The sequence below is a fragment of the Zophobas morio genome, unplaced genomic scaffold (assembly GCF_036711695.1).
Source record: "Zophobas morio isolate AGI-343-1 ecotype UQ-CSIRO unplaced genomic scaffold, CSIRO_AGI_Zmor_V1 ptg000006l, whole genome shotgun sequence".
In the NCBI taxonomy this organism is placed as follows: domain Eukaryota; kingdom Metazoa; phylum Arthropoda; class Insecta; order Coleoptera; family Tenebrionidae; genus Zophobas; species Zophobas morio.
This window is the reverse complement of record NW_026972111.1, coordinates 11,887,874-11,900,210: the sequence shown is the minus strand read 5'-3', so window position 1 is coordinate 11,900,210 and position 12,337 is coordinate 11,887,874. Positions and strand designations below refer to the sequence as shown.

General features: G+C 33.9%; 2 protein-coding genes across 13 annotated transcripts in view; one reads left to right on the top strand and one right to left on the bottom strand.

The window, feature by feature from the left end:
• The window catches only part of LOC135123626 (bombesin receptor subtype-3-like), a 294,643-nt gene extending 288,414 nt beyond the window's left edge, over positions 1-6,229 (top strand). For all 4 annotated transcript variants that reach the window (XM_064048447.1, XM_064048446.1, XM_064048448.1 and 1 more), the window contains 2 exons: positions 3,845-4,054; positions 4,105-6,229. In XM_064048447.1, the coding sequence (XP_063904517.1) occupies positions 3,845-4,054; positions 4,105-5,358 (1,464 nt within the window). In that variant the 3' untranslated portion in view covers positions 5,359-6,229. The remainder of the gene's footprint in view (positions 1-3,844; positions 4,055-4,104) is intronic.
• LOC135123628 (uncharacterized) overlaps positions 1-12,337 on the bottom strand; it is a 257,338-nt gene that overhangs the window by 181,095 nt on the left and 63,906 nt on the right. For 2 of the 9 annotated variants that reach the window (XM_064048461.1, XM_064048460.1), the window contains exon 1: positions 109-276. The exons of the other annotated variants lie outside the window; for them this stretch is intronic. The gene's annotated coding sequence lies outside the window, so the exon portion shown is untranslated. Of the gene's footprint in view, positions 1-108; positions 277-12,337 lie in introns of those variants that run through there. 9 annotated transcript variants of the gene reach the window in all.

Here is a 12,337-nt window from a genome sequence, read left to right as displayed (position 1 = left end):
ACAGGTGTATATTTTAAAAGTACAGAGAGGGTAACCATTGTAGATGAAACATCAACAATAACAATGTAAATGTATACTAATTATTTTGCAAAACATATAGGTACTTACATTTTAATACCACGCACCTCAGAACACAATATTTTATGGTTTAGTATGTTTTAACACAATTACGAAAGGAACTCGAGCTACTAGTACAAAACGACAGCAATTAACGTGCAGCAACTTAAAACAAGCTGTGTGGCAAAAACAACCTTTTCTAAACACATATACTTGTTTTTAATTGTTATATCCATGTAATAAATACACTAGATTTAAAATCTACAAACCGTCTATTTTCTATTCAGATTGAACTTATCACCTTTACAGGTATCAGTAACTGTTGCAATAATTGAAAATAGATTGCAGGATTAAATGGATTGAAATTCGTGTACATTGCCATTACACATGTAAACCTCTAATCCTAGATAATAAACTTTACAAGTAATCTACTCCATGGTCGATAACGATCTTAAATTTAAAGAATTATGCAATACTTTATTTCACACAAATAATAAACAAACAAATTCTACTAATCTTAGTAGCAACTCTCAAACCGGTTTAATGGACGAATGAAAGTTATGAAACATTTAATTCGAATGCGGATGACTCATGAATCTGAGAATTCGATTGGTTGAATGTGATCACATGAGTAATTAACTGCGTGATTAAATTAGTAGCATGATTAAATGCTCATCTAAGCTGGGTCTAAGTTTACGACCAAACTGTTGCAAAACTTTTCATTATGTTAAAGCCGCCTATGTGTTTTACTACACTTTTTATAGACATGTGTCAGTTTGCACTCTTGACAAGGTCGCTTAATGCGAGAATAATGCCAGACTCTTCGTAATGAACCATATAATGCCACACTAGCATCACGTAACGTCAAGTAACTCCCCGTATTCGTTTTCATGTAATGAGCACAAAATAAATTAATTAGAAGTCATTTTTCAGTCTCATAATGAAATTCTTTAGCACCAGTATTCCCTCGTCGTTACCGTAATGAGGTGACGATGTTAGGGACCAATATAATGACGTCGTTAGCACAACAAAGATAACCGAAAAATGTTTCTTAATTATTCAACCCACCACATAATTAATCGTTAACAAATTAATCGTCATCTTCCAAGAATTAAATTTTATTTGGGTAACAGGTTTTCATTTAATAAATAGTGAGGTGAGGAAATATTTATCCGGTCGTATCGTAGGCTTTTACCATAATTTTTAGAGTGAAGACTCTTGATCGTGGTTCTTTCATTTCTGTTGGCTATCATGACTCACTGACGTAGTTTATCTGTCATATTTGACGTGGATTTGTGACGTCAAATTAAATCATTTTCTACTTTTTAATGACACTCTATACATTTTTTATAGATTTTTATAAAGTTTTTTTTTTAATTCATTTATGTACATTAAATTTAATTTTTGTGTCAACACTGCTGTTGGTGAATTTGTTTACACAACTATTTGTGAACACATATCTAGTCAAGGTACTTACTTCATGCTAAAATCTTTTTTAGCAAGGTCGATATTCTTTTCAGGTTTTATTTTAATTTGAAAATTAAATTTCTTTTAACACGAAAATAATAATTAAATACAAAATTTTATTGCAAATATTAAATTGTATTTATGTTTCAAATATTAAAGTATAATACGATACGTCAAAGAATTTAAAAAATATCTCTACATGACTCTCTGCAAAAATAGAGTACCTATCATTAAAACAAAAAGTTGAATATCATAGCCAAAAACAAATGAACGTCAAACATTACTTTTTTAAATCAAAGTATAGTATACTTAAAAGAATTTAATTTGACATTATCACACAATGCTGTCCTTTGCATTGCATTGTGCAGGGTTTCTATATATGACTCTAAGGGCGTAGTTGGCCATGGATTTCAAAAATTTGGCTTCGCTGAAATTATGCCTCATTATGACAGTTCTTACTTGTCATTAATGTCATATGTAACCTGTCATTTAAAGTTATCGCTTTTAATGTTCTATTTAACGTTTTTCAAGTTTCAGCAGTCAGGAGTTCCTGTCACAACATGGAATTGAACAATGAGTGCTAAGCATTTATTAATGAAATGAAAGGATGTTACAGAACATTTTTGAAAATAAGAAAAAAAAGAGTGAACATGTGCTTTGAGCACAGAACATTTACTGTGATGTTTAAGCACAATAAATTTGCTTATTTTTATTGCAAGTTTTATTTTTTAATGACATACGATATGAAGCATTTAGGCAACCAGATATACAAATGCGTGTGGTATTTGTCGTGCGTTCTTGGGCATTTAGTAAAATATACATAAAGTGAGAGGCGGCACACTTCCAGTTCCTACTTCGACCATATAATCATTCATAACAACCCTGTATTACATAATTCTGACTATTTTTCTTTGGGATCAATATTTTCTTACTCTTTGAAGGACTGCGGTGAGAGACATGTAACAGCAGTGAAAGAAAACAAAATATCGAAGGATAATTTAAGTCATACTGAGCTAGATTGTGATAATTTAGCGTACTGTATACTGATAATGCGTTAATTGAAAGTTATGACTTCGAAACAATTGGAATAGTTTTTGTAGTTTGCATAAACTTAATCAAAATATTACAATAGAAAAATAGTAGTATTATAGTCGGGGAAATCTAAAGTGGCATACCAACTTTTAAAACCACTATAGAATTACTAAAACATCTTAACTTCTGTCAAACTAATGTTCATTACTCGTCTATTTACGAATAAACATCTGCACAGGAGGGAAATGATGAGTCAAGCGAAGTGGCATTGATTAAAAAAATCCGAGAAAATTCAGGACACTAAGTTGAAAACTGGTAATTTTATCAAAAGAATAATGTTTGGAATATTAAAAAATGTTCACCGTGATTTTCTAAATACACTCGCACTAAGATTAACGAAACATGATAAAAATTCTGAATTAAGCACCAGGCTTATGACTCAGTTGACATAAAACTATTGCCCACAAACCAAGGTTAAACTTGTTGTGTGTGCTGTTGCACCATCCTGCGGACGCAACCTAAACGAAGTTCATTATCATCCAGTTAATGAATGAATGGTTCCAAAAATCAACTTAAAACTTAACGAAGTAAATGGAATTAAGCTTAGTTACTAAAAAATGCTAAATCCATCACTGAGGTTATTTTAAAACCAGTTATAATATTCAAGGCGACAAAGGATATCTGCAGGTAAATGACATGCATCATAACAATCTTGTATGGATGAATGTGTAACCTCTTTTTAATAACTTTGTAACATCTACTTAGCGGTACACCAATTCTCAGAGATAATTTGGGTAGAGACGTTTGTGGGGTTGGCTCAAGTTGTTCTCTCAAATAATCAACAATATTAAGATGATTTAATATAGAAGCCTCCGGATTTCGATTCCTGGGAACTTTGCAACGTCCTTATTTCTACAAGTTTGCTTTGAGTAAATCCATTCTCCATTCTAGAATGTTCCATTATGATAATAAGATATCACAATAAATGTGTCTTATTCCAAAGAATAGGCCATTGTTATTGCTAAAACAAAACTCGAGTAAATAGGAATGTCTTAATTCCAAACACAAATTACTCTTTGTTTTACTCGAAGTTTCAAATGTCATTATTTTTGTGATAGATGCCTTCCTAAATTAAACTATAAAAATGTCCATCATCACGTAGAGTGGTAAATTTGCAATAGTTTTAAATTTTATCACTGGATGTACGAAACATTTATGAAAGCCCTGTGTACTCGGTCTATGTCTCCATTAAAATCACACATTACGGATACCAAATTAGTTTTTCTAGGTCCTAGCGGGTTTGGGCATCGGCTGGACCATTTCCCTTTTACTCTGCCTGCCACCTCTCTTCATGGTAGCACCCTACACATACATTCACGGTCTCGAAGCTTGCGCCCCTGATTTTTCCTTCGGTTCTGGCACTCTCTGGTACTCAACACTCTACACTGCGTTCACTCTTCTTCTTCCTGCCACTCTCATCATCTGCTGCAACCTCAAGGTAAGACCATCCGTACCCCACAACGTACTTTTCTAACACATTTTTCTCAGATTTTGATGATAGCCCGCTACCACCGTCACCGCATCGCATCAGCCATCTACGAAGTAACACTCTCAGCTCAAGTGACAATAACACACCAAAGAAACCCATTTTTCGTACCAACAGTGACGGCACAAGGCCCACCAAGATTTAGAGGACGCAGCGCCATCTATTCCGTGCTACAGCTGGTCGGCTCTCTGGCAATTCTGTATCTTCCTTACTATAGTTTAATCATATGGGAAGCTACGAGTAGTTCCTTCGAAAGAATATCTAAACCGAATCATCCACACTTCTTCACGACTGCCATGGTGCTGCTCATTTTTTCACCACCAATCAATGGGTTCCTGTACGGAGTGAAAAGCAAGCCGTTGCGGAAGACGTTTAAGAACTACTGGAGGAAGAAGCAGACCAAGAGTGAAGTGAACCAGGAGATACAGGCGAGGACTCCGTCGACTTGTGGGTCGAGGAGGCCATCATTGACTCCGTTGGGGTTTTTAACAAAGCCCACTTTGCAGACACGATTGTCTGAGGCTCTCTTAGATGTACAAAAAGCGGTGAACAGTCCACACAAGAACAAAATTAAAAGAGTACCAACGGATTTGTCGTGGCGGCCTGGATCAGCCAACAGTCTGAACCTGCTTTCGAAAGAAGAAGGGAAGAAGATGAAGCAGACTTCCAGCTGTAACACACTACAGGTTCCTGTGAGCGATACGGAAATTTCCGTCATTACCGAAGACGAAAACAACCAAATAGCAACTCAAAAATCTCCAAATAAACTCAATCCTGCCAATCTTTTACTCCACAAGATCTTCGGTAACTCGGAAACCACCGAGAAGAAGAGCGAAGTTGTCCAAAATATCCTCGACGGAACACCGAAGCATTCCCCTAGAATCACTATAACTAGGACCTACTCTGAAGAAAGTGACGCTTCTAGAAGAGACACCATTACCAGGAAACATTCCTTGTCTAGTACGACCCTGCTCGAACGCAAATGGCGGCAGTTGAGGGAGAGTGAGGAGAAGAGCGCCCCCACCACCACAACGAAGCCCTTGTTGGACAACTCAAGCAACGGGAGTGACTCATCGGAAACTTCCGAAACGTCTAGCGGGAAAATTTTTATGGCTTTGGACAACAAGCTCCAAGAGACCAATGAAAACCAGTTACTATTGCTCACGTGGCCTCACAGGAGTGGGGACGAGAAGAAGCCTAAGCCGGTTCTGTTGAAGCAGAAAACAATACAATCACATGATGTTGTTTTGCATTAGGTTTTGTTAATTCCTTAGGTATCTGTCATAGTTTATGTGATGTCTGAATGTGATAATTAGCAAATTAATGTGGAACAGTGGAGCGCAGCAATTATTTTATTATTGTTGGCCGCTTGTTAGTGTCACACCTGTTATAACGCGAACCATTATTAAAATATTTAAATGTCTAAAAACTGTTGACGAGATTTCGAAGAGGTTTAAAAATACATTCCAAATAAGAGTATTTCCAACATGTTTAAAACGGTCAATAGATGTAACAAGTGCTTTGACTAAAGTGTATTGTGTTCGGATAATTTGTCATATTGTCATGTTGGGGGAGGGAGACTGTATGCGGTGAAGTTGAAACTAATGTGACACTTGACAGATTACAAGAACATAAACTTAATCAGCCGCATAGTGAAGTCAGTAAACAAATTCAGCTTCAATATCCGTTTAGTTTTGAAACCGACGTATGGAAAATTGCTGAATCACAGGGTAATAATACAATCGTTTTGTATGAGTAAACAATTGTCAAATGCATATCTTACAAATAATAAACCGATCAGTATTAAAGCGACTCATAGGCGATAATATAAATAAATATAAGTCAAAAATTACCTGTACTAAAAATATTTTTAATTAAACGGTGTACCTACATACTTTGTTACATTGTACTGTTTTGTATAGTTAGTAATTTAACAAAATTTGTTGTGTACAAATGAATGGAAAACGTGTTACTGTGTGTAACAAGAGATAATCCTCTAGTCATTATCTAGTCATCTTTAGTGTCCTGTTGTTAGTCACTTTCATTTTATTTTTATTTTTGTGATTATTGTTTATAAGCATCATGTACTAGATTATAATTTTCTTAAATAAATGTTGAAAAACTGTATTTCCTATTACTTTATAGTGAAACTCCCGAATGGAACACCATTTTGATAAATACATGCTACACGTCCACCAAGCCCGATAATAATAAAAGCAGAATTTAAATCTACATAAGCCCACCGTTTCAACAGTTGCTAAATTTTATCAAAGTCGCCCTACTGGGAAATAACCATAAACTGAAATTTGGCTGACAGGTAATAAATCAAGTAACAAAGTTTAATTTCTCTTAAAATCACACGCTTGTTTATTGCCTAGTCCCATGTGATGCGAAGTTTTGCGTTTGCGAACAATAAAATTGACAAAATTATTTTATGGGACATGACGATAAAAAAAACACGTGTGGTAGAGCAACGATGACCGAGTTCTCTTTTTAACCATGTGTCGAGATCTTCAAGGTAGACAATTTATAAAATTAGTGAATGTCACTTTTTAAGTTGGTAGTTGGCTAAGGGGTTGGCAATGCACTTGCTGTTTTGGCGATTTTGTTTGTTGTGAGTGAAACCACGTGTTAAGAAATTCACTTATTTAGACTTCACTCTTTTGTTTATCAAATTATAATAACTAATGTTCCTCGACGTTTTTACTCAAGTATTGTATTATAATACACTTCTTGGTTCCTACTCCAGATTGAGTTCATTTATAGCATTTAAACTTACCCAAACGCGAATCCATTTTGGGAGAAAGGAACTTGAAATTTCCCTGAGTCAAATTCATACCCTCATGGACTAGAAAAATGGGGAATACAATATGAATACTTGTAAAAATATTGTCAAATTTATTACTTTCTTTAAATCTTTCTTTTGAAAACAGTAAAGTTTATATTGTCTGCAATATGAGGTGAAATTTCTAATTTATGCTTTAGACTCACATTTTTACTTCCCGAGCGTAAGCAAAGGAAGTATTGTAATCGAGTCCGTCGGCCGACTCTCTACTTTTACGTTTTCTCGATCTTTCATGAACCCTAGAAGACGAAGAAATAGGTCTCCCATTTCCGTCTGTCTGTCCGTCTGTCCGTCCGTCTGTCCGTCTGTTGTCCCGGATTTTTATTAGACAGATAATCTCCGAAAGTACTCGACCGATTGTTGTGAAATTTTGTACTTATATTAAGAATATCATGTAGATGGTAAAACGCTAACCAAAATTTGTCTAATCATCCCCACCACTAATGCGATGACGTCACTTAAAAATTGTACATAGTAAATGGGTTTTCAATTGTATAAAATAACATAGTCCTACACATGTAGTTTACAACTCTGAATCGACTTTTCACCCGAAACGTCCAGATTTTTGGAAAAAAAATCAAAATTATAAAACAACATTTTGCAATTTAATTTTGAATCTCCTAATCCGAGTGTTTTGAAATGTTGCAGATGTTTTAAGGCTATAAATAGCATCATAAATCTTTAGTCAAAAAATATTTGCTTATCCCCTCCAAAAACTTGATGACGTCAGCTCAAAAGTTTGTGGAATAAATCATATCTAAAATGTACAAAATATGATGAGTCTGTACTTGTGATCTATCACTCCATTCATATTTTTTGGATTTGCATATACAGGGTGACTCAAAAAAATTAATGAATGCGTAAATATATTTTATTGATTTAATCAGGAACTACAAAACCGAATGCTCTGAAATCTTGCAGATGTTTTAAGGTCATAAAGAGCATAATAAATGTTTAGTCAAAATATATTTGCTTATCCCCTCCAAAAACTTGATGACGTCAGCTCGAAAGTTTGCCGAATAAATCATATCTAAAATGTACAAAATATGATGAGTCTGTACTTGTGATCTATCACTCCATTCATATTTTTTGGATTTGCATATACAGGGTGACTCAAAAAAATTAATGAATGCGTAAATATATTTTATTGATTTACTCAGGAACTACAAAACCGAATGCTTCGAAATCTTGAAGATATTTTAAAATTATCATAAGCATGGTAAATTTTTGATCAAAACGTATTTGGTCGTCCCCCGTAAAAAATTTATGACGTCACCACAAAATTTTGCTGAATAAATCCTATCTAAAATGTACAAAATATGGTGAGTCTCTTCTTGTGATTTATCATTCCATTCAAATTTTTTCGATTTGCATATACAAGGTGACTCAAAAAAATTAATGAATGCGTAAATTTATTTTATTGATTTAATCAGGAACTACAAAACCGAATGCTTTGAAATCTTGCAGATGTTTTAAGGTTATAAAGAGCATAATAAATTTTTAGTCAAAATATATTTGGTTATCTTCTACAAAAAACTGATGACGTCAGCTCAAAAGTTTGCCGAATAAATCGTATCTAAAATGTACAAAATATGATGAGTCTGTACTTGTGATTTATCATTCCATTCATATTTTTGGATTTGCATATGCAGGGTGACTCAAAAAAATTAATGAAGGCGTGAATTTATTTTATCGATTTAATCAGGAATTACAAAACCGAATGCTTTGAAATCTTGGGAATATTTTAAAGTTATTATAAGCATGGTAAACTTTTGTTCAAAATGTATTTGTTCATCCCTCCTAAAAAAATTGATGACGTCACCCTTAAATTTTGCTGAATAAATCCTATCTAAAATGCAAAAAATACGATGAGTTTGTACTTGTGATTTATCATTCCATTCATATTTTTTAGATTTTCTTAAAAGGTGGTTCAAAAAAATTAATGAAGTCAATTTATTTTATTGATTAAATTAAAGGCAACACTTATTATTAGTATTACACCCCAACCAACCCAATTTGGTAGACACAAAATTTGTTAAAGGAAAAACTCGGTTGAAACATAAGGGTAGCACGCTTATTTACATCGACTTTAACATTACAGACCTGCATTTGTTTTATGCGTTCACTTGGTTCCGCGAATGTGAAATAGACATGTTTATAATCAACCAATTGTGAATTTCACCGTCAAGAATTAAAATAAAACCCAATGTTTTATATAATAAGCGGAAGTCGAAGCAATAAAACCGATGGTCGTTTTGTTTACAGTTTCTCTGTTTGACTCTCACGTATGCTGTTACGCCTGTCATCTTAAATTAAGAATGTTTATACATACACGATTTTCAGTTGCCTCTGATACGTATACGTGAGTAAATTGTTTCGTTATTTTATTGATTATTACAAATCAATATTCAAAACGACCCAATTAATTTTCCCGAAAATTTGAGAGTATAATAATTTTATTCTTAGTATTACACTACATCTATCCCAACTGATATACGTGTCCTTGCAAAAATGTTGATGACGTCATCGCAATTTTTTTTTAAATTCCCACTACAAAAATGTAATGAGAAAAAAAACACAATAGGCATGCAGTCGTCAAGTTTCCGACAGCGAGGGAAGTACTGTCTAAACTCTTTAGACCAATTTTTTGAGTCACGAGTTTGCAACAGCGCACTAGCGCAAAAGTTGAAACCAACGCAACGTAACGTATAGATTCAGCTTTCTTTGAGTACAAGTTAGGCAACTAACAATATAAGCAAACCAGACCGTATCTCAATGCAGCACTTTTTTCAGAAACATAAACTGTTCTTTTAGACGTTAACGTAAAATTTTATAGTAAAGCATATACTCGTACGTGTCGTAAAGCTTTTAAATTAACTACTCACGTATGAAATGTCGTTTCAGTGTCACATAAATTTAAACAGTAAAAACAATTAAATTACATATGTTACCTAACGTCTAAAGTGTGGTGAGTTAATGTTTTTTCATTTCCCAAGAGATAGCTAAACAAGTCACTTGGACAAATATATAATTTCCTGTTTTCTAGCATTTCACAGTTCGCAAAATACGAAAATATCTCCTCCTCTCTTGAGGATTTTCTTGGAGAAACCACATCCAAACTAGCAATTCCGACTACGTTGAAATTTTATTTGGAGCCTCCTCAACGAAAAAATCGATAACGTTAACACAAAATATTGTTAAGGACATTGACAAGTTATATACCGGGTGTCCCATGTAACACTTTCGGGTGCAATAACTCAGGTATTTTTGAAGGGGTTTTTATGAAATTTAAAGCAGGTATTTTATCGTACAAAAAACGAATTTTAACACAGCTTCCTGTTGTTAAAAATTATTCAAAATTGCGTTATAACTTTAAGCTATTAAAATAACGCCTGTGCGCGAAAAATTTATTATAAATCACTATTTTTGTTTAAAAGAATTACGTCAATAAATACGCAAAAATTAATGTATTTGTTTTTTTAAATTTAATAGTGCTGTCGGTGCAAAATAGTTGCCTGCGTCGGCGAGTTCAATTTTGTACACCCCTGACATTTTTGTCAAAATCTGACAAGTTATTGAAAATGGTTCGCTTTTCATTAATTATTAAAACAGAAATTTTTGCATACAATATTTATTTTTGATGTTTAATCAAGTGATGCAAAACTTAATTAATTCAAAATTAAATTAAGGCATGGAAAATTTACTTTAAGATAATGATTATTCTCACCGGTTCATATTAATCCTCACATGTCAAAATACCTACATTTCAAATTTCATAAAAATCCGTTCAAAAATACCTGAGTTATTGCACCCGAAAGTGTTACGTGGGACACCCGTTATAAATTTTTGTTGAAACATACAATCTAAAATGCGATATTACCCATTTCTGTTTCGATACTGAACTTTTAACGTTAAAAAAATATTAGAAAATTTAGGGATGTGTTACTTTGAACTTCTATGTATATAATATTTCAGAATGGTTGTCGACGTAAAGAAAGAAGTTCGTGATAAAAACGGCAAACTGTCCACATTCCCTTTCATTTAAAAACAACATTGCATTTATTATGAAAATTTGTACAATAAGCAAACTCAAAACGACGAAAAGATTACACCACTTACTGACACACGCGATTCAAAAAATATGTATTGTGATAGTCTTAAAAATGAAATTACTATATTTGATGTAGTGCCAACTTAATTTAGAATTCTCAGTCATCTGCGCGACTAGTTTGAAATAATACGCGTATATGCAACACAAAATACACTATAAACTCGGAGCACAATATTTTCCTTGTAGACGAATATACGCAGTGGCGTACATTACGTACACGTAATGTGAGGGCGGTTTTCTGTTAAGCACACCCATACCCCCATACCCGCATACCCCCATATAATAAAACAACAAATACTAAACGTGCTTACGGGTCTTTATTTTGGCAAAATATTCTATGACGTTATCAAAATTTACTTTCCTCTTGTGAATAGCTTGTTTCACATGCAGTCACTGAAACACAGATGGTTAAAAAAATCTTAGACACAGCGCTAGACTCGGAACAGACTCAGAGTAGCCCCATTTTATGATGAACCTTAAAAGCTCTAATGTAGTCCACTGAACCGCTTCTTGGGAAGAAATGCTGGCAGCTTCCAAGTAGCGCTTCAGTCGTAAAATTTTCAAAAATATGTCCTCTGCAGAAAATTCATCGTAGATTGTTGTCAGATTTGGAACTTTTTTTTTTGACGTTAGCAGTGGGATTTATAAACTTACTGCTGACGTTGAAGTTCCCGTTGCAGTTGCTGTTCCCGCTGACGTTGCTTTTAGATCTAAAAATTGTCATTTATAAACTCAAGTTTTTGTTCAACTTTTGCCACATTTAAAGGGGTTGTAGAAGAAAAGCGGAGGATTTAAGTTGATTACTACAAAAATTTACCATTTTAGACATGTTTTAAGTGTCTTCTTATGGAAATAAGTCTACACATACATACACTAAGAAAGGTAACCCCGCCCACCCACCCTATGTCAGTTGTGATGATTTTTTTTTATTCCTCGTGAGCGAAGGGGACGGAGCTTCACTGCAAAATCCTTATTTCTCTACGAGAAATTAAAAATATGTTTTTGAGTATCATGTTGTTCAAAAACTATGTACATTAAGAAAAAAATAAAGCCAAAGATTAGACCCCACCCATACCCGCCCCGACCTCTATAGTAATAAAGTTTTCATTCGTTGGCAGACCTAGGGGCGGACCCTAATTGCAAAATACATATTTCCTTACAGAAATTTACCATTTTAAACGTGTTTTAAGTTTCTAAGATTAAAAACAATTGAGATGGAGTGGGTGGACGAGGTTTATATTTTGCCTTTTTTTTTCTTAATATGCATAGTATTCTTTGA